Source organism: Pelophylax lessonae (genome assembly GCF_965119305.1).
Source record: "Pelophylax lessonae genome assembly, chromosome: 3".
Classification (NCBI taxonomy): domain Eukaryota; kingdom Metazoa; phylum Chordata; class Amphibia; order Anura; family Ranidae; genus Pelophylax; species Pelophylax lessonae.
The window spans coordinates 619,891,005-619,914,478 of record NC_138770.1 but is presented as its reverse complement, the minus strand read 5'-3'; the positions used below and the strand labels follow the sequence as shown (position 1 = coordinate 619,914,478).

At 44.4% G+C, this 23,474-nt stretch overlaps 1 protein-coding gene across 1 annotated transcript in view; it reads left to right on the top strand.

The window, feature by feature from the left end:
- The first annotated feature begins 12,715 nt into the window (after nucleotides 1-12,715).
- KCNK2 (potassium two pore domain channel subfamily K member 2) overlaps nucleotides 12,716-23,474 on the top strand; it is a 213,603-nt gene continuing 202,844 nt past the window's right edge. Inside the window, exon 1 of the mRNA XM_082251999.1 lies at nucleotides 12,716-13,393. Coding sequence (XP_082108125.1) covers nucleotide 13,393 — 1 coding nt within the window. The 5' untranslated portion in view covers nucleotides 12,716-13,392. The remainder of the gene's footprint in view (nucleotides 13,394-23,474) is intronic.

Here is a 23,474-nt window from a genome sequence, read left to right as displayed (position 1 = left end):
AATTGCTGTACCCCCTTGTGCATCCCAGGCACTCTTCCTTCTAATCCAGACGTGGGTGTTTTTTGGTGGGTGGTGAACCAGCAACAATAATATTAGGGCCATGATTTCTGTACCCACTTGTGCATCTCAGGCTCTCTTCCTTCTGCTCCAGATGTGGGTGTTTTTTGGTGGGTGGTGAACCAGCAACAATAATATTAGGGTCATAATTGCTGTACCCCCTTGCGCATCTCAGGTGCTCTTCCTTCTGCTCCAGACGTGGGTGTTTTTTTTGGTGGGTGGTGAACCAGCAACAATAATATTAGGGCCATAATTGCTGTACCCCCCTGCGCATCTCAGGTGCTCTTCCTTCTGCTCCAGACGTGGGTGTTTTTTTTGGTGGGTGGTGAACCAGCAACAATAATATTAGGGCCATAATTGCTGTACCCCCTTGTGCATCTCAGGTGCTCTTCCTTCTGCTTCAGACGTGGGTATTTTTCTTTTTTGGTGAGTGGTGAATCAGCAACAATAATATTAGGGCCATAATTGCTGTACCCCCTTGTGCATCTCAGGTGCAGTAGACCGCAGCATTGCTGTTTGCAATCTCTTGTTAGGTACCTGCTAGGTAAAGTCCGAAGTGGAGCTTGAGTGCTGAAGATTCGGTCGAAAACGTAGTCAGAGATCAGGCCGGCAACAGATCGGGCAAAGCGGTATCCAAACGTAATCCAAAGAATGGCCAGGCAGGCAGAAGTCATACACAAGCTGGCGGTGAAGTACAGATTCGGCAGGCTGAAGAGAGGTCAAGAATACAGGCAAAAGTTCATACACGATAGTCAGTAAAAGGAAGATATTCCAAAACAAACGGGCATTGAGGAACAGGAAGTGCTGCTATTTAAAGGCAGAATAAATTGTACATTGTTCACAGCTGGTTAAATTGTACATTTTTCACAGCTGGCAGCAGGTGGAGCTAGTGAGTCCAAAAGTAAAGCATCAGGCTGGAAAATCACTGTCAAAACTCCAGAGCTTCTTTGTGGCACAACAGATAAGGCTGCAAGCTACGAATATTGAACCTCCCGGTTCAAGGACACCCAGGTACATGACATCTCTGTCTCAAGAGGATCAAGCATGGCCAGAACACCAGCCGCTTGGGCACCACATGCTTGACAAGACATGTGATGACCTGCCATGTAGTCCATTGACAACAGCACCTGAAAGACCAATATCAGAAAAAAAAGCAAACTTCACCTTGCTCCTCATCTGAGATCTCTACCCCTGGAATACCTCATGTCTTCTCAAAAACCTGCACTGAGAGGGATGATGGTATAGCAATGAGTGCCACAGATACTTGCACACAATCTGCTAGCAGTACACCACCTGTTGATTTGACCAGCAGGCAAATTTCACTGCCTCAGTTGCTGAACCGTAAAAAAAAAAAATACTGTCCCTGCCATCCACATGCTCAGCATCTAAATGCTAGCTTGGCCAAATTGCTAGCACTACAACTGCTGCCTTTTCATCTGGTAGACTCTGCCCCCTTTTGTGAATTTGTGGAATGTGCTCTACCACAGTGACAGGTTTCAAAAATACATTTCTTTTCACATAAGGCTATTCCATCTCTTTACCATCATGTGGAAGGTAGTGTTTTGGCCTCCTTGGACAGAGCAGTCAGCAGGAAGATTCACATTATTGCTGACTCTTGGTCCAGCAGACATGGGCATGGACGTTATATTTCTTTCACTGCGGACTGGGTAACTCTGTTGGCAGCTGGGAAGAATGCAGGACAGGGTTCAATGCTGGAGCTTGTTCTGCCCCCATGCCTCTGGTGCTGATTCTGCCACATCTGTCTACTCCACGCCCTCCTCCTCTTCTTCTTCCTCTATGTCCTCTTTTGCTGAATTGTCCTCTGAACCAGCAGTGCTTCCGAAGCGTTCAAGGGGCTACGCAAGCAGTCAGGCTAAAAGATGCCATGCAGTGCTTCAGTTGGTCTGTCTAGGGGACAGGAGCCACAGGGGGCCAGAGATTCTGTCAGCTCTGCAGGAGCAGGCTGAGAGGTGGTTGACGCCACGGTAGCTTGAGCCAAAATTGGTTGTATGTGACAATGGCACCAACCTTCTCTCTGCCCTCTGACAGGGACACTTGACACATGTTCCATGCTTGACACATGTCCTGAATCTGGTGGTGCAGCATTTCTTGAACAGGTACCCGGGCTTACAAGATCTTCTGAGGCAGGCAAGAAAAGTCTGTGGCCATTTCCAGCTGTCGTACAATGCCAGTGCTCGGCTATCTGACATTCAACCTGCCCTCCAACTGCCTCATTTGTGACATGCCCACCAGGTGAAACTCAACATTGGCAATGCTGTAGCGGATGCACACAGCAGAGGGCCATCAATGAGTACCTGTGTGAGTATGGCACAAGGACAGGCTCAGGAGAGCTTGGCTTATTTTTGCTATGCCAGTGGCTGCTGATAAAGGATGCATGCACTGTCCTGTCACCATTTGAGGAGGCCACAAGGATGGTGAGCCGGGACGATGCATGCAACAGTGACACTATCCCTATAGTCTTCCTGCTGGAGCACACGCTTCGTGGAATCATGGACAGGGCACTTGAGTCAGAATAGCGGGAGGAAGAGGAGGACTTCCTTTCCTCACAAGGCCCCCTTTATTCAGATGTCATTCCTGTGGGGCGACAAAACACACAGGAGCAAGAGGAGGTAGAGGAGGAGGAGGATTGTGGCAACATGGATGTAGAGGATACCATACAGCAGTCCTCAAGGGATGGTTTTCATTCCCCAGAAACCCCAGGAGTTTTACGTGGCTGGGGTTGCTCATGACAATGTCATCCTTAGTGACCCAGAGGAATCAGAATCTCATGCCTCCTCAAACTTACGCTGCATGGGCTATCTGATTCTGCAAAGCCTGCAAAAGGACCAAAGGATACCAAGGAGAGGGATTATTACTGGTTGGCAACCCTTTTTGATCCACGTTACAAGGATAAAGTTGCAGAGCTCATCCTGCCTTCACAGAGGGAGCAGAGTATGAAACATCTTGGGGACGCCTTGAAGAAAAATTTGTGTAACACCTTTCCAGACACTGGGAGGTTAACGTTCTCTGGACATGTTTCTGAGGCATCGTTCAGCCAATGGAGGAGAGGTGGAGAAGGCTGACTGATGCCTTTAACCAATTCTTTAGTCTTCAGCGCCCAGGACTGTTAGGTTTAAACAACCACCAGCAGCGTCTCCATCAAATGGTGCAGGATTATCTAGGGGAAAAAGCAGACTTGGAGACCTTTCCAACTGAGCATCCACTGGGTTACTGGGTCACGAGGATGGACAGCTGGCCAGAACTTGCTCAATATGCAATGGAGCTACTGGCCTGTCCTGCTTCCAGTGTGCTTTCCGAATGGACATTCAGTGCTGCTGGAGGCTTTGTGACGGACAAAAGAGTGCGTCTGTCCATAGACTCCGTTGACCAGCTGACTTTTATTAAAATGAATCGGTCCTGGATCAACAGCAGCTATCAAGCCGCTGATGCTGATGTAACTGATTGAATTTGCTAGGAGTCTGCTATCTCTTGAAGACGGCATATGGTGCCAATCCTATTCCTCAATCTTCATAATGCTAGCTTCCAACAATGTTTTTGGTTTAGAGCACCAATTACACCCAAGGCCTAATTTTTCTGCACTTGTATGTCAGGTGCATGCAATTTCAATTTCGTATCAAATTTTTTAAAGCAGGGCTCGTTCCTGCGCCCAGCAAGAGTAACTGCGAGGGGTTGCGGTGTTCAGGCACTACCAACAACCAAGGCCCAATTTTTCTGCACCTGTATGGCAAGTACATGCAATTTCAAATTCATATGGAATTTTTTACAGCAGGGACCGTAACTGCGAGGGGTTGCGGTGTTCAGGCACCACCAACACCCAAGGCCCAATTTTTCTGCACCTGTATGACAAGTACATGCCATTTCAAATTGGTATGTAATATTTAAAAGCAGGGCCCGTTCCTGCGCCCAGCAAGAGAAATTGCAAAGGGTTGCGGTGTTCAGGCACCACCAACAACCAAGGCCCAAAAAAAAATTGCATTGGTACATGTCCTCCAGGGCACTACCAGGACCCCCATACACTTTTTTTTGGGCAATAACTTGCATTTAAGCCTTTAAAATGAGGACTTTTGATTTTTGACATTCGAGTCCCTTAGACTTCAATGGGGTTCGAATATTCTAACAAACTTTTCCTCCATTGCGGTGTTCTGGTGCGAACCGAACAGGGGGGCCTGGCTGATCCCCGTGGAAGCTGGAAATCATTGTAGTAGACATTGCTTCTCTGGTGATTGCAGATAGCTTCCGGATCCTGTGCCAAGGGGCTGCCCTGCTGCATAGTGAATACAGAAGGTTGATTGCTTGGCACAGGCACCATTCAGAGGTGGAGGGGCAGAGCGGTGATGTCACAATCTCCATCTCGTTCAATCAGAGAATGCTTGTGTTCTCTAAATGGCACCTGTGCTGAGTGAGCAACCTCCTGTGTATGCAGCAGTGTGCAGCATAGGACCTGGAGATCACTGGAGTACCTCTGACAACCTCAGCTTCCACAGGTATACACATATAGTACATACTTACATTAATCCAAGATGAACCAATATAACTATATAAAAAAGCCATACCTAAACTTCAGCTTTAAAGGTAGATATTGCAGTAATAAATCAAAATTTGAACACACTGAACATACAATATCATTTAAAATCTAATTAATTTAAACTAGTTCATGAAAATTATATCCTGTAGGTAAAGTGGTCTTTTAATTTAGCGTAACTAATTATTGAGATGTACGATATTACCCAATCACTTTCTTAACTAATTGCACTGCCTTGCATACACAACACAACAAATTACCTAATTGATTACTAAAGTGTTATTAAACCAAACGTTTTATATATTGCAGTTTGCATCTGTTTTCTTTTCTTAGGGTTTTTTCCCTCTGTTTTCGCCTGTTGATCTGGCCAGTAACACACCTCCGGTATTAGTGAGACACAACTCTGGATGAATGAGATCAGGAGGTACAGCAGGAAGCAGATATGTCAGTCGAGGGGGAGTGCTAAATGTATTAGCAGAATTAGACACACTAACACATTGAAGCCAAACTCCAGCTCAGACTTTACAGCAAACATTTGGTTTTCCTTTTGGGATAAAGCTTTTGCATAAATAAATAAAAGCTGATTATTGTAAGCACCCTCTTAATGTTAGGTGGTTTGTCTCATCATTGTAAATCGATACATTCCGCTGGGGAGCGTGTGCTGTGAAAAACAACAGACTTGCTGGCTGGATCACCAGATAAAACGAAAAGAAAGCCTAAAAAAGGAAACCAATACAGTCATCACATCTAAGAATTGGTAAGCTGTAATATAATAAATGTTTTCTTCTGCATTTAATACTGCTTTGTTACAGAATATTCTCACTTATGTGTTTAACGGGAATATGAGTTTGAACTACATGCAACAGGGTTACAGAGACTGACTAGTAATATGCAGCAACAGTTCTCACAGGCTAATGCGTAGCATTTCTAGAACTATTTTACAGCAGCCAAGACACAATTCTGTTCTGGAGGGAACACAACATTAAAAAAATGTGGGTGGAGATGTAAGCTGACTATGACATAATACAATCTATTTGTTACACTGTATGAACATGTATTTGTTAACACATAGTATGCTCTGAATTTTGATGGCCATTTATTATATATATATTATCCTCCAGACCAGTATGTCTGATTATGTCCTACTTTTACCACTTCCCAGAAAGCATGGTACCACCACCCCAAATATGAGGCCTGATGTCAGGTCCCCTGCAGCACTTCGTGGCCTCTTCCACTGACCGCTGTAACCTGTAGTGACATAGAGCTAACAGAGGGGATGACAGCATCTGACGCTTCCTGTAAGCTTCGATCTTCAACGCAATGAAGCGGGACAGATTGGGCAGAGGGAGGAGTAAGTATTCATTGCCTTCTTTTCGGGGATAGAGTCCCCCTGCTTAACATTTTAATGTAAAGCCTGGTACACACTACTAGTGTTGAATAAAAAAAAACTGACAGCTCAGGTCAGAGCCGCTGTACTAACAATCAGACATTAGTACAGCGATCTCCCAAGCTGAGCTATTGTGTTCTGACAGGGGGACGGCTTCACCGCTAGAACACTCTGGTCATCGCTCTCAGCCATTGGTTGAGAGAGCTGAATGGGAGCTGGTCGGCAGACCTTTTTTGGTCATGAGCCAGCTGAATGGACAGCTTCTGTCAGGCCAGTTGCCATACACACAGACCCAATGTCAAGTCGTTTCTATTGAACTTTCGGCCCGTGTGTGTACTTGGCTTAAGTGTAGCACCCCAGTAGGCTACTAATGTTTACATTTAGTTTTTGGCCTCCCTGTAGCCAGGGAGAGTATTAATTGTTTGGTTAAGGCTGTTCTGGGTTGTGTTACTGCAGGCTCAATTGCTTTTCCCCGTATTCCAGGGAGTATTGGAAGAATACAGACCCTGGCCTGCATACTAATGTATTTCCAGCCAACCCCTCATCAGTGGAGCGAGTGACTAGCAGGGGGCTGAAATGGGTATAAATAAGCTGGGATCCAGAACAGAGGCCTCTTGTTCCTGGGGAAGCAAGACTCAGGCTGAGGGCTGTGGAGTTTACCTGCAGCTAAAAGAATCCTGTTGGGGTCAGGGCTTCTGCCTTGGCTAGAGGAACTCTGTCCAACCTCCTAAAGATTGCAGAGAGCTCTTTTTAGGTTCCAGGACATAGGCAATCCAGATGTAGAACCCTCCTAGGTACGTACTAGAAGAGACAGTATAGTTTTGGATCTTTTCTGCTTACCAGAGAGATTGCCAGGTAACTCTATATTGTTCTCTGCCTACCAGAGAGCAGGATCTGTTGGTGAGGTCTGCTCATTGTGCTCAGGTGCAGCCCAGCTTGTCTAAAGTGTTTCACACTGGTCCAATAGGGAGGCATATTGGACAGTGGGAGGAAACCTGACAAATGAGTGCACAGGCATTTAGTACAGCCCTGGTGATTGGCAGAGGAAAGTGCCTCGGTGCATGCTAGGATACTGTATAAATGCCAAGGGCACATGTGCTCAGGGACTTTTAGCTGGAGAGCGGGGTCCTGGAGGGAGGAGACGGCTGCCCCTCCTCTATAGAAGCTGCCATGCGGCCTCAGGTAGTTGACACGAGGGCTGGAGAGTCAGAGAGTAGCTGGACCCAGATGTCCTGCAGAGCTGACTAAAGGGGAGACACTGGAGAGGATCTGATTCTGCCTACAGTGAGTACAGATCTGTGTCGTGGGGCCTGTTCTGAAATGACCGCCACTTCTGAGGAAGAGTCAGTGGACGGGTGTCAGTCAAGGGGATGCTAGAGAGTATCCTGAAGATAAAGTAGTTGCATCAAGTCTGCTGCTAGAGAGAGCAAGAGGACTTAATTCTTCCATACAAGTGGCAGTATGGTTAAAGCAGTGTGTTTGCTTCCACAAGTAACCTGGTGAGGCCAAGTGAGAGTTGTCCTTATCAACTGTAAATATTTCAAGCTGGAGTATCCCACTATTCCCTTCTCCCATTCAAGTTCCTCAATAAATATAAAACCAAAATCCCCTGGACTGTTTATTGAGTAACGAGCCATTGGGAGTAAGGATGGATGAGTGAACTGTCCCTAAGTGACTGTCTGCAGGCAATCAGAGGAGGCCCGAGAAGTCATCACTCAGCAAGTCCTAAGGGGACAGTGCAACAACCCCAAACATACAGCCAATGTCATTAAGATTAAGAACGATCTTCAGTGAAAAGAAGAACAAAGAGCCCTGTAAGTAATGGTTGGCCCCCACAGAGCCCTGATCTCAACATCACGCAGTCTGTCAGACTTGTATAAAGTACTCAAAATGTCTACTTGAGTAAAAGTACAAGTGCTCGATCAAAAAGTGACTTGAGTAGAAGTGGAAGTGCTCGCAGAAAAAGTTACTTAAGTAGAAGTACTAAAGTATTCAACATTTTTTTTACTTAAGTATTGCAAGTAGTTTTTTCAAAAAATTTGCTACTTAAGTACTAAAAGTAAAAAGTACCAGTAGTTTTGAAAAAAAAATTCTACTCAAGTACTGAAAGTAGAAGTACAAGTACTGTGTTATGTAGTTATTAAAGAAAGAAGTCAAAAGTTTGAACATCATATTGTTTTTTATTATTTCAAATGATTTATTCAAATGATTAACCTGTGTTTGTTAGTAGTTTCTTGATGCACTTTAAGCACTGTAGCACCATTTATTTGTTTGTTTCATATTTTCTTTTTATTGGAAAGATTTGGTATAGCAGCTTTTATTATACACAGCCTTTATTTTCGTATGCGCTGATTTACAAATGACATTATACACATTTTTTTGAGCTTTATGCAACCTGCCATCTACTGTTCTGGCAGTGGTAATTTTTTTAAAAGTAACGAGTAACTATGCAGCACAAAAAAAAAATACTTGAGTAGAAGTATCGAAATCATCGAAAAAATGTAGTGAAGTAAAAGTAGAAGTAGGAGAAAAAAATTCTACTCTAGGAAAGTACAGATACCGCATTTCGGTACTTAAGTACAGTACTTAAGTAGTTCTACTTCGTTACTATACATCTCTGCAGTCTGTCTGTGATTACATAAAGAGACCGAAGGATTTGAGGCAGCCCACATTTACAGAAGATCTGTGGTTAATTCTCCAAGATGTTTGGAACAACCTACCTGCCGAGTTCCTTCAAAAACTGTGTGCAAGTGTACCTAGAAGAATTGATGCTGTTTTGAAGGCAAAGGGTGGTCACACTAAATTTTGATTTGGATCTCTCTTCTGTTCATTTACTATCCATTTTGTTAATTGACAAAAATAAACTATTAACACTTCTATTTCTGAAAGCACTCTTCATTTATAGCACTTCCTCACTCCTGCCTAAAACGTTTGCACAGTACTGTATGTAGCCACTAGCCAGGTGCTGGTTAAACTGCCTGTGTCATCGGGGGGACACTCTACAACAGGGATTCTCAAACTACAGCCCTCCAGCTGTTGCAGAACTACACATCCCATGAGGCATTGTAAAACTCAGACATTTACAGACATGACTAGGCATGATGGGAATTGTAGTTCCTGAACAACTGGAGGGCCATAGTTTGAAGACCCCTGCTCTACAACATCAACCATAGTGAGGTTGCCCCCTCTAGTGTTCAGCTTAGACAATGTATAGTCGCATCCTGAATGTAAAGTGAGTGAGATCTGAGAGGAAAGCAAAGGATCTTGGGACATATAGTCCGAGGAACCAAGTTTACACTGAGGATGGACTGTTGCAGACTACAAGTTCCAGTTGGCTGAGGGAGAGATCAGAAGACTGGGAGAGGTGATATATAGCTTGTCCTGGGGAGAAGTCGCTCTCTTGGGACCTCAGCTTTCAGCTGCCAGAAGACACCAGGACGATTAGAGAAATACGAGCTGGCCCTACGGCCTAGGCAGGAGGGGAGAACTCCGGCCGGTGTGAGGATGCATCCATCATCGCCAGCTCTCTGTTGGCCCGGTGACAGTTGGGGGTTACACTCATCGTCATCCTGCTGAATCCCAGCGTTGCAAAATGTGCGGTCAGGAACTTTGCCTAGGCTGACATGAAACCATTAATCTGCTGTAGGCAGGTTGAAGAATTTCCTCAGTCTGCTCTCCTCCATTGACCAAACTGCAACATTGTAACTTTATAGCAAGTGGCAAGATGAGAGGCTACAGCAGGGGCTGATGTGTGCCAGACATTTGTGACATCTCTGAGCTGGCATTTCAGTCCAGGAAGTAGATGCCTATCCTGGATAATGCCCGACCAAAGATGGTACCATCCTTCTGGAGACAAAAAGCAGATGAAGGCTGGGAATAAGCTGAATCAAAGTGAGTTCAACCCCACCATTGTGACAAGGTACCTTGCAAGGAAAGCATCTCGTTCCCTGTGAGGTATCCCCTCCCCCATGTTCCTTAGTATGGTTAAGTAAGGGATGGGGGAGATGGGTTGCATGCCTGGGTAAGAGTCTAAATTAAATGTCAAAGGAAACCCAACACCATTTTTTAATCATTTTATACTGTCACTTTGAAAGGACAACAACATACAGGTACTATTCTGTAACTTCAATTACAGATTTAAGGCTTCATATACACGGCCCTACAGGGGGCGTACAGCATTCAGAGCCTGCATAATGACTTTCCTGGGACTCGCTGCCCCCGTGTACATCCCCTTCACAGATTGGAATGCATTAGAAGAGGGAGTTGTACATGGCCAGGGCTGGCATAAAGAGCCTGCATGGGCACCAATGTATGCTTCAAACACACACTATATGCATTCGGAGCATACTTTATGTCAATATGCATGCAGGTGTGTTATGCAACCCTTGGTGCACAAACATTTACAACTGCCTCTCCTAATGCATCCCAATTGGTGGCTGTATGCGGCAGCATCAGGTTCTGAGAAAGTCATTATGTAAGTTCTGCATGATGTACGGCCTTTGTACAACAGTGTGCCTAATGCCATAGGCACCCCCCCCCCCCAAGTATTTATTATTTAAAGCATTTCTGTATTTTTAATTTTGCCCTTTAAGCTGCATGAAAAAACTCTCCCTGATAAATAGTATTTTATTATTATTATTTTTTTTGTTTGCATCGTTGCATGTCCCGCGTGGCAGTGACCAGCTACCCATTCTCTTTTTTCAACGTGGCAGCAGGACGGGTGGGTGGGCCTTAACAGGGCCATCTTACCGAATGGGCACGCAGGGCAGTTGCCCGGGGGCCCCACTTGCCAAGCGACCCAGCCCCAGCCAAGCATTATTCCCGATTCCCGAGTGCATCCCACCACTAAATTTAGCAGGTGGCAAGCGCCTGTCGGCCCTGCGCTGCTGTCAGGCCACTTGGGCCGTGGAGGGGGAGCCCACAACTGGAGGAATGCCTGTCTGCGTACACAGGAATGGGCACACACAGGACAGTAGAGTCTGACTACCGTCTTTGTGTGTGTTCACCGGACCCAGCCGCCGAACTTGGAAGCTGTCATTAGCCTGACACTGCTATACCAATAAAAATCACCTTATCAATAATTTGCATTTTTAGTCTCGCGGGTGATTGTGTAGGCAGAACCCCAGTGCACTGCATTGCCCTGGGCCCTTTAATGCTCTTAAGATGGCACTGGGCCTTAACCACTTGCCGACTGCCGCACGACTATTTACGTCGGCAGTCAGCCCCTCACAGGCAGAGCGACGTAGGGCTACGTCGCTAGCCTGTAAGGGTTTTGGGAGCGAGCGCGCCGCCGGATGCGCGCTCCCGCTCGGTCACGGACCCCCCCCCCGCGCGTGTGCACTCGCGATCATCCGTGACAGCGGGAGAAAGGCAGGCAGCTAGTGTAAACAAAGCCGCCTGTCAGTTCTCCCTGTGTAAGACTGATAAACAAATGGTTCTACTATGTAGGACCATTGATCACTGTTCTTACACAGCAAGCCACAGCCAATCACAGTTAGAAACACGCCCCTAGGACACACTTAACCCCTCCCTCTCCAATACAGTTAACTCATTCACTGCCAGTGTCATTTTTACAGTAACAGTGCATATGTATAGCACTGATTACTGTAGTAATGTCACTGGTAACCCCAAAAGTGTCAAAAATGTCAGTCAAGGGTCCGATCTGTCCAACCCAATGTCGCAGTCCTGCAAAAAAAATCGCAGACCGCCGCCATTACACGTTAAAAAAAAAACAACAGAAATGACAAAAATCATTCCCTTTGTTAGTAAACGCAATAACTTTTGCGCAAACCAATCAAATTACGCTTTTTGCAATTTTTTTTACCAAACATATGGTAAAAAATAATTGGCCTAAAATGTTAAAAAATTTAGATTTTTACATTTTTTTTTGGGGGAATATCATATAAAAAAATGTGAAAAATATTGTTATTTTTGCAAAATTGACGCTCTTTTTTTGTTTATAGCGCATGATCAAAAAAATCGCACAGGTGATCAAATACCACCAAAAGAAAGCTCTGTTTGTGGGGAAAAAAAGGATGCCAAATTAGTTTAGGTACAGCATCGCAGGACCGCGCAATTGTCTGTTAAATTCACGCAGTGCCAAATCGCAAAATAGGCCCTGGTCAGGAAGGGGGTAAAATCTTCTGGGGCTTAAGTGGTTAATATTCATCGGTGCATCCATGATGTTTTTCTGTGCTGATAGCATGCTCACTGCACCCTTCCAGGACACTGACCGAGCTCTTACTGACAGCTCCCAGCCACTGGTAAAAATCAGGAGCTGGTGGGAGGAGTTTCTGATCACGTGACCACTTTGACCACCAATCATAGTTGTCACATATCAGGAACTTCACCTCTGTCTCCCATTATTCAGAACCCTTTAAACAAAGCCAGCGTGGGTCAACGCAAGGGGTTAACAAACCTTGCAAATAATACTTTGAGAAAGGTAAGAAAAAAATAAGATTCAGCTCCTATAGACTTCAATAGGGTTCAGCGCTATGTTTGGCGATTGTGAACTTCCCACTGGGCTCATTAAATCTCCTATGAACTTAATTACCTGTTACACTTACATATTACTTAGTGTGCATGAACTTCATATGAAGAAATTTATCTTATACTAGGTCCACTGTGAACTCCCTCCCCTCTATGGAAATGGGTTTGTTCACACCTTGGTGGTCACGATCTTTGGCACGCAGCTATTTGGATGTACTTTGCCCAGGGTGCGATGAAAGCTTGGGGTGCCCTATCGCAGAATCACAACTACACTGTTTGAAGATTCTCTGCACAGAGGTCTAAACCAGCCCTTAAGCTAATCACATTCCCACACTTTTATCTAAATAATAGAAAGGAATGACAGCCCTGTTGAAGAGCCTTGTAGGGTGCCAGTAGCTTGGGAGTGGATGGACAATCGCCTATGAGAATTCCACAGTCGCTCAGCTGACGAAGAAGCAGGTGCTAGCTCATTTGCTTTTCACTATCAACTAACAGCCACCAGCATCTCCTTTATTCCCATTATACTGTCTCTCCTGCATTCCTCCGTTTCCCTGACTAAGAAATTTTCCATTTCTACACAGCAGCCTCCCTCCCTAGCTAGCTCTTTGTAGTTCTGCCTCTCTTGCAATGCTTTCATTTCCAGCTGAAACCCCCCCTGGATCCTGAGCCCCCTCTTCCCTCCCATCTACACAGTAGCTTGCTCTTTGCTCTCCTCTCACTTTTCCACTTCATCCCCTCCTGGTCAGTATCTCTCCTCCAGCTTTTTTTTTGGGTTTGGCACGCTGTGGATTCCTTCTACACCCTTTCTCCAATTAATTTATTTATACACCCTTCTATTCTTGAACCCAGTAGTAAGACACCATCAAACAATGCCTTGCTGTCCAGAGGAGAGGTTGTACAGAGCGTGGAAATAAGAAGTAAGTGCTTTTTCTAGTCTTCAGCCTGCCTTTGTACCGGACTCTGGAAGTCGTGATGGGCAAGAGAAGCCATCTGGGATTTTGGCTCTACCGGGGCTTTTAGATCCATAGCAGTCGTGACGTACAAGAGAAGCCAGCTGGGATTATAGCTCTATTGAGGCTTGTAGTTCCATAGGAGTCTTGATGAGCAAGAGAAGCCATCTGGGATTTTAGCTCTTCTGAGGCTTGTAGTTCTATAGGAGTCGTGATGAGCAAGAGAAGCCAGCTGGGATTTTAGCTCTATTGAGGCTTGTAGTTCCATAGCAGTCGTGATGGACAAGAAAAGCCAGCTGGGATTTTAGCTCTACTGAGGCTCGTAGTTACATAGGCGTCATGATGGGCAAGAGTAGCCATCTGAGATTTTGGCTCTTCTGGGGCTTGTAGTTACATAGTAGTTGTGACAGACAACAGAAGCCAGTTGGTATTTTAGCTCTACTGAGGCTTATAGTTCCATAGCAGTCATGATTGGCAAGAGAAGCCTGCTGAGGTTTTAGCTCTACTGAGGCTTGTAGTTCCATAGCAGTCATGATGGGCAAGAGAAGCCAGATGGGGTGTTGGCTCTGCTGGGGCTTGTAGTTTTATAGCAGTCATTGCGGGCAATAGAAGCCAGTTGAAATTGTGGTTCTACTGGGGCTTGTAGTTCCATAGCAGTCATAACTGGCAAGAAAAGCCAGCTGGGATTTTGGCTCTAGTGGGGCTTGTAGTTCCATAGAAATCATGATGGGCAAGAGAAGCCAGCCGGAATTTTTTATTTACTAATGCTTGTAGTTCCATAGCGGTCTTGATGAGCAAGAGAAGTCATCTGGGATTTGAGCTCTTCTGAGGCTTGTAGTTCTCTAACAGTCATGATGGGCAAGAGAAGCCAACTGGGGTTTTAGCTCTACTCAGGCTTGTAGTTCCATAGCAGTCATGATGGGCAAGAGAGGCCAGCTGGGGTTTGGCTGTGCTGGGGCTTGTAGTTTTATAACAGTCATTACGGGCAAGAGAAGCCAGCTGAGATATTAGTTCTACTGGGGCTTGTAGTTCCAAAGCAGTCATGACTGGCAAGAGAAGCCATCTGAGATTTTAGCTTTACTGGGATTTGTAGTTCTATAGCAACCATAACTGGCAAGAGAAGCTATCTGAGATTTTAGCTTTACTGGGATTTGTAGTTCTATAGCAACCATAACTGGCAAGAGAAGCCATCTGAGATTTCCATAACTGGCAAGAGAAGCCATCTGAGATTTTAGCTTTACTGGGATTTGTAGTTCCATAGCAACCACAACTGGCAAGAGAAGCCATCTGGATTTTTGACTGTGCTGGGGCTTGTAGTTTCATAGCAGTCGTGACTGGCAACAGAAGCTAGCTGAGATTTTATCTCTCTTAGCGGTCGTTATAGACAAGAGGAGACATTTGGGATTTTGGCTCAACTGGGGCTTGTAGTTCCATAACAGCTGTTGAGCCACAGAATCCTGGTCTTGCAATTTTTACAAGAAATGTCAGTCTGGGGACTAAGTAATCAGGCAATCAAGTGGAGAATTCAGGCTGATGTTACATAAGACAATTTGTACATATTGCTTCGCATGTTTTTTGTTCCATATTTCTTGTACTAGAATGTAAATGCATTTATTAAGAATAAATTACTTACAGAAGCATGCACATTTAGGTTAAAAATGCAACCTGGCTTAACCTTGCTGGACCCCCTTCTACTTATGCCTTTGTCTACAGAACATTGTACATTACGATTACATCTAGTGAAGCCTTTTTCAACCTTTTTAGCAAGAAGGGTCTCAAGAACCCCCTGATAATAAATTATTTTCAGTATTCAGTATTGAATGACAAAATCATAAAAATAATATGGCCAGAAAAGAAACATGGACAGTGAAAATTGTAGTGTTCCTCACATTAGTAGTTAGTGAAGTGCCCTCTTTTATCAATCATCAGTGGAGAATGACCCCCCCCCCCCCCCCCAATATTGGTGGCTATTGGGAGAATGGGCCCTTTACTCTCCTGCTCAAAGGGAGGAATTACCTTGACAGATAGTGTAAAAATATAATTGGAGTCAGTGGTCACTTATCTGAGAGCCAGAAATGGCTAATTTCTCAAGGAACCCTTATTAATCTCTGGAGGAACCCTAGTTGAAAAAGGCTAATCCAGAGGGATATTGTCCGCGTCAAGCTGGCCGCAGGCAGAACAATGTGTCGTCAAATTTGGCGTTGATTGAACAACACAACGAGCTTGTGTGACAGTCAGTTTGTTTTAGTTAAAAATAATTGATCACTGATAATAATCAAATTGATTTTCCAACATAATGGAAAAAAATTCTCAGCAGACCCTGTTTAATAAGTGATGGTATTGGTAAGAATGATCACTCAGAAGGGGGGAGAGGGGGGGGGGGGGAGAGGACCTGCTGTGACATCTGTGAAATATCTGCTACTTCACAGCTCATGCACTCAGAATGACAGGTGAATTATTTGCATCACACATTTTAGAATGGTCTAAATCTAGTTTGTTTAGTCAAATCTTTGTTGAGGAACAGTTATCTCATCGACAGCCAGCTTCAGGAATTGACTACAGGTGTGAAGTGTTTGCCTTCATGGTTTCGGCGTTACATATATGGTTATGTCATCGGCACTTGATATTGGAGTTTTCTCAGCAAGCATGCAATTTGATTTCCCACAATGCATTTGTCAAATACATCTTGAGAGCACTTAAGCGTGTTTAGCTGTTTGCATTGTCTGTGTGCTTTCAGCACATTACCACCAAGCTTGCATCTTGTGAATACAGAAAAAGATATAGACACATAGGAACAAAAACACTTTGAAAACCTATGCAACAAAAGTTGTATTTTTGCCTGGAGATGGACTTTGAAGCAGAACTCCGGGCAGATATAAAAGGCTCAAATTACCACAGTTCTGTATTCGCTGAATTATTATGCGTTGATTTTTTTTTTTTTAATGCAAGCATTGTAAGTACCTGAATTTGACTTGAAAAAACACCCTTCTGCTGTACAGAAGAACTCTGACTAGGAGAGGAAGAAGCAGCAAAAGGAGCAAATCCGCTGTGCTGCAGTGCTCATGTGCTTACAAGGAGTCTGCTGATAGGAGGAGACAACAGTCATCTGCCTATTCTTTCAACCCAGTCACAGGCTGGAGGAGGGACAAGACCTGTAAGTGTTACTGAGTTGCAGCAGAGAACAATCAGGTCTGCTCTCCTGCTCTGCTGTATGGCAGAGCTGTACAATTTTTTATTTTGGATGGACACACATAAACATCTTGGGGCAGGTAAAACGGATTTCATGTATGTTTTCCTTTGCTTAATTGGAATTAAGGCAAAGTTCATGCCACAAAATCGACATAATCGATTTTGGGCCATCCGCTTGCTATTGGTCACCTGAAAAAGAAATGGATACTTACGATTTTTTTTTTTTTGTTTACTTACCTAGTTATTGAAGAAAAATATACTCACCTTTCTTCCACTTCCTCCCTCTGCGGCCGCGGCCCGCGCCATCACTTCCTCTTTGCATTGATTCCTGGGAGCTGAACGTCATCGCTCCCAGGAATCAATGCGCCTGCACCGGCCCCGCTTGTCACTTCCGGTACGGCGCCTCATTCCCTGCTAAACAGCTTCTGGGCATGCCCAGAAGCTGTGGAGGGATGAGCAGGGCCGGTGCAGTGCATTCTGGGAGAAGATGACACGGAAGAGGACGCAGAAGAGGACGCGCTGGCTTAAGCTGCCCACATCCGAGATGGCAGCGCTGGAGAATAAATTTTCAAGGTAAGTATTTCTTCTAAAAGGTAAGTGCGACCCGGGACAGTACATAGGCTATCCATTGTGGAATGTACTAGCCCTGACTGTCCCGGGGGTATTTTTATTGAAAAAAAAAAATGAGTGGCCGGAACTCCGCTTTAACCACTTTACCACTAGAGGATTTTGCTGTCTTACGACTGGGCCACTTTTTGGCGCTGTGCAACTTTAACTGACAATTGCGCGGTCGTGCGACGCCATACCCAAACGAAATTTATGTCCTATTTTTCCCACAAACAGAGCTTTCTTTTGGTGGTATTTGATCACCTGTGCGATTTTTACTTTTTGCACTATAAACAAAAAAAGAGCGTACATTTTGAAAAAACAACAATATTTTTCAAATTTTTTTTATGAAATTCCCCCCAAAAAAATGTAAAAATCAAAATTTTTTAACATTTTTGGCCAATTTGTTTTCTGCTACCTATGTTTGGTAAAAAAAATTCACAATAAGCGTATTTTGATTGGTTTGCGCAAAAGTTATTGCGTTTACTAACAAAGAGAAAGATTTCTGTCATTTTTGGTGTTTTTTTTTTTTAACGCGTAATGACGGCGATCTGCGATTTTTTTTGCGGGACTGCGACATTTGCGGGGGACAGATCGGACCCTTGACTGACATGTTTGAGACTTTTGGGGTACCAGTGACATTACTACAGTAATCAGTGCTATATATATGCACCGTTACTGTAAAAATTACACTGGCAGGGAAGGGGTTAATTTTATTGGAGAGGGAGGGGTTAATGTATGCCTGGTGCTTACTGACGTGTGTGGGGGGAGGTGACTATTTGATACAAGGACAGATCCAGGGTTCAGCTACGCTGAACCCTGCAATCTGACCCTGCCTGTCACTTAGGAGATCCGCCCGCTTGTGTTTACACAAGCAGGCGGATCTCCACACTAGATCCCCGACGATCGCCGCTGCTCCTCCCCTGGCCCGACTCCCGCTGTGACTGAATACAGCGGGAGCGAGCCTCCGGCGGCGTGCGTGCGCCGCCGAGAAGGGGGAGTGTCTGACGACGTAGTACTACGTCGTCAGACGATAACGAGCCACTTTGCCGCAGTAATATCCAAAGTTTATTAGACATACAGTACCCGGTAATGCGATTAGTTTCATGTATGAATTATTATCAATGTGTGTGTTGGTTTTATGTGTGTGTGTGTGTGTGTGTGGTTTTAAGTTTTATGTATAGTTTGTATGTAATCATGTATGCAAAACAAACCTCTGAATGGGGACAGATTAAAGCTGATACATGCAACTGGAGATAGCATCCTTAATGATATGTATACAGGCGAATCATAACAAGAGGGCATATTTGCTGATTACACATGCAAGCTTTTCCTGCTTTGCGGCTTTACACAGTGGTTATGCTTTACTGCTTCTTCTCACGATGCAATTCTACAAGTCATTTTAATTTCTGAAAAGCGTGCACTCTCTGTGAGGAATACAGTGTTACTAAAATTAGGATCCTGCATTCATTATATCTGCTCTCCCACAGTACACAGAACATGGAACTGCAATTATTTTAGTAAACATAAACTGGTAAATACCTTTTCTCCTCAGCAGTATATAGCAGTCCTGTTACTTCTATCAGTGTCTGGTTAAAGCTTGTAAGACGAGTTAGAAGAGCAAAAAAGAAAAAAAATATATTAACAGTAATAAGGACGGAGAAGGGAAGGATGGTTACAGATGACAAGGAGAAGGCAGCTTTCTTCAAACAGGAAAAGGAAGGGTATAACAACCATTACTGTATGGTTAGTAACATGTCACAGGATCTACCCATGTGGCTAACAGAGGCTGGGGTCCAGATAGGATTAGAGAAGCCCAACATAAATAAATCACCAGGACAAGATGACTTACACCCAAGAGTCCTTAAGGAACTCAGTCAGGTTATAGCCAGACTGCTATTCCTTATCTCTATGGACAACATGCTGACAGGATTGGTACCAACTGATTGGGGAAAAGCCCACGTGGTACCAAGATACAAAAAAGGGAAGAGTTATATTTCTGGAAACTATAGGTCTGTCAGTCTAACATCGGTAGTATGTAAACTATTCAAGGGGATGATAAAGTGCAGTGTCAAGCTGCAGCTACCAAAGCCGGCAGAATATCAGCATGCATTAAAAGGGGAATTTACTCCAAGGAAAAAATGATAATCCTGCCATTTTATAAAACTCTGGTTCAGCCGCACCTGGAGTATTCCGTCCAGTTCTGGTCACCATTCTTCAGAAAGGATGTGCTGGAGCTGGAGAGAGTCCAGAGAAGAGCAACTTAATTAATATGGGGACTAAAGGACCCCAATTATGAGGAATGACTACAAGCACTAAATTTATTCTCACTGCAGAAGAGACGCTTTGGAGGAGATATATTCAAATATCCCAATGGAGATCCCAATGGTGATGGTGATATTTGGGTGAGCCCAAGTATGAAACTTTTCAGTCCCATGAAGTGTAAGAGAACACGGGGCCACCTGATGAGACTGAAAGAGAAGCTGCGTAGGGGGTATTTCACTGTCAGGGAGGTAAGGATGTGGAACTCTCTTTCACAATCGGTGGTTTCGGCAGGAAGTATGGATAGGTTTCAAAGACTCTTGGCCGTGCATCTTAGCAATATATGTGGATATGGGAAATTATTTCCTACACACACAACCACCAACACAGGTTGAACTGGATGGACTATTGTCTTTATTAAACTTTACCAACTATGTAACCATGAATTTTCATTCTACTCTGACTTTCCTTTTGGGACTGCAAGAACCCTGACCCTCTGTCTGGACAGTGCTGACCACATGCACTCTCCTAAGAAAAGAACTCCATAGACTCTGTGTTATCAGGAAATTATCAGGGGACGGTGGAAGGAGGGGAGGATCAGAGAAGACAGGATCAAACAGCCTTTTTACACAATGCAGAGGATTAACCCCTTACAGTGAGCATAACAAGCATGTTTTACTGCATGTACAGACTGATTTTTACTGTTGTGAGTTTTATAACACTTTAAATCCTATCTCAGCAGTTGTTAAAGTAGTAAGAAACCCTCAGTATTTTTTATCTTAGCACAATGAACACAATAAAATGAACATTCCCCAGCAAAGTGTTACAAATTTTACCCCAGCACTTGCAGTTTACAACTTTCAGTGTTGTTGCTTGCTTCTGCTCTCTCAGTCCTGCTTCCTTGAATGTCTGGTCTTAACAGGAAAGAGTTAGCAGTGGGCAGTGCACTTTCAAGTTTGTTTGTTAGCTTGCAGCAGGGAGGATGAGCAGGGCAGTATCTTGCCATCCCAGGCTATGGGGCTGTGTGTTTCTATTGATGCACACAGTGTAGGGAAACACAATTCTAATCCTTGCATGCAAGGGTGGTTCTATAGGATGCTGCAAGAAAAAAAAGCCACCCTGAAACAGGAAACCTGGGGCTGTAGTTATGGCACCAGCCTAAACTGGAACATAGAACAGTAATAAAAGATGAAGAAGCTGCATACTCAGAAAGTGATAAAATCAGCTCCTGAACATGCATAAAAAACTAAGGGTTTAATATCAACTTTATCACAGCAATAAGGCAGAGCCATTGTAGCTTTTCTACCCTGCTGCTAGTGGCTACACTACAAATCCAATAGGATAAAATATGGAAGCGCAAGCATGTTACATGTTAAATTTTTTTGTAAAAGTTGTATTTAAAGTGTTCAGTTTTTTTTTTTTTAAATTAAAATAACAAAACATGTTATACTTACCTGCTCTGTGCAATGCTTTGCACAGAGTAGCCCGGATCCTCTTATTCTGTGGTCCCCAGCCAGAGCTTCAGGGCCCTTCTCTTCGGCGGCTGCTCCCACGGAAAGCCGCTTTCCATGAGGGCACCCGTGCTTGCTCGCCCCTGAGCCACCCTGTCTGCGTCTATTGACACAGAGCAAGTGTCTCTGCACCACCCCCCATGTCACAGCATTTGATTGACAACAGCAAGAGTTATCAATCTGCCCAATGAGGAGGGGGACAGCGGTGAGAGCTGCTGCTCTGGTCCACACCACTGGATCGTATTGGGCTCAGGCACGCAAAAGGGGGGGTGCTGGGGGGGTGAAAAATCTAAAGGCTTTACAATTACTTTAACAACTTCCGCTCACTGTAACCAAATAAAATGTATGTCCTTTTTTCCCCACAAATAGAGCTTTCTTTTGGTTGTATTTGATAACCTCTGTGCGTTTTTTATTTTTTGTGCTATAAGTAAATAAAGACCAACAATTTAAAAAAAAATAAAAAATACATTTTTATTTTCTGCTATAAAACATATCTAATAAAAAATGAAAAAAATCTAATTTCTTCAGCAATTTAGGCCAACATGTATTCTGCTACATATTTTTGGTAAAAAAAAATCTGTATATTGATTGGTTTGCGCAAAAGTTATAGCGTCTACAAACTACAGGTATATATTTAGAATATTTCTATTTATTTTTACTAGTAATGGCAGCGATCAGCGACTTTTAGTGGGACTGTGACATTGGGGTGGACAATTCGGACACCAAGTGACACTTTTGACACTTTTTTGGGGACCAGTGACACTAATAGAGTGATCCACGCTAAAAATATGCACTGTTACTATACTAATGACACTAGCAGGGAAGGGGTTAACATCAGGGGTGATCAAAGGGTTAAATTTGTGCCTAGGGAGTGCTTACTAACTGTGGATGAGGTGCTTGTACTATGGGAAGGCAGAGATCCTTGCTCCTGCTTTTTAGAAACACTGGATCACTGCCTTCCCTTCTCACAGAATGGCCATCTGCCTTGTTTACATAGGCAGACTGCCATTCTGCTTCTCTCCCAAAGAATAAACGGGTCCTGGTGGACATCGAGTCTGCCAGACCCACTGGTTGGCTCCCGCTGTGTCCAATCACAGCAGAAGCCAGTTGCTGGTGGTGTGCATGCGAGTCCCAGACCTGGAAGTGCAGGATCACTTACAGGTACGTGATTCTGCACAGCACAGCATCCTTTCTGCCAGTATACGGTTAAAGCTGAACTCGGGTCACACATTCCTCAATAACCACAATTGATCTAAATGTGTTTTGGCATACCAAATGCCTTTGCAATTCCTGTTATTTCCATATAAAAGTAGCAGTGACAACATCACTGTGCTGCGCATAGTCTGTGCAGCAATGGCGGCTGGTGCTCCATAAGTCAGGGGGGGGGGGAGGGGGCGTCAGATGGACCCCCCCCCCCAAATCACTCCAGCCTGCACCTCCACATCTCTCCCCTGCCCACCCATCAGTCAGTCAGTCAGTTTACTTACCTTGTTCCTCCGGAATGACAGGCGGTGGCGGCTTCCCCCTCAGGCTCCTTCATGTCCCTTCTCAGGCAGCCATCTCCTCCCCGCTTCTTGGCCAATAGCATTCCTTTTCCTTTCAGCCAATTGGGAAACAGGTGTTAGGACCCACTTCCTGATTGGCCAGGAGGAGAATCAGTGTGGCAATAGTGAATATTCATTTGCTATTGTCACACAACTGGGTGGGCTCAGGGTGCAGTGCTCTGCTCCCCGAGTCCACCCTTTTTTGAAGCCTATTAGAGCCTCTGGCTCTAATCAGGTGTTTCAAAAAAATAAATAAAAAACCCTATTGGAATCCTAGGGGGCCGGACGCATGGATGGGGGGCGGTGCCCCTGTGCCCCCCAATGGACGGGCCGCCACTGCAGAGCTGTGGGAGGGAATCTGCAGGCCCCACCCAGCACACCCACCCAATAAAGGCAGCCTACAGAAAACTACAGGAGCGGGTAGTGACAAGACCAGCCACTCTGCACAAGGAGAGACGGCAGCAGTGACCAGTCTTTATTTCAGGAAGCTCCTGCACAGAGCGAAAGTATCACACTAGATTACTACACAGATCTGGATATTAGATAATATATGTTTATTCTGGAGTTCAGCTTTAAAGTAAATACATACAGTATGTGCTCACTGACAATACACTTCACATCTCCTTTAAACTTTGGACGCTTATGGAAAGAACTATCTAGAAGCAAAAAAAAATAATGAATGCAGTCATGAACACATGCTATTAAGATTCTGGCTTGTTGATTTTTAATAATTTTATTTTTAATTGTGTTTTCTTTATTTAATTTGCTAATTACTGCACATATTCATACCAATGATTGCATTATGCGGAGGCTCTCCTAAGATACTCCTTAATCGCCTACCTCTCTCTTATGCCGTAAGGCAGTGTGTAGAGCCAAACTGCCTCTGCTGTGGGATAGCAATCTTTGCATTTCCCTCTTTGCTTTTTTAAAGAAGCT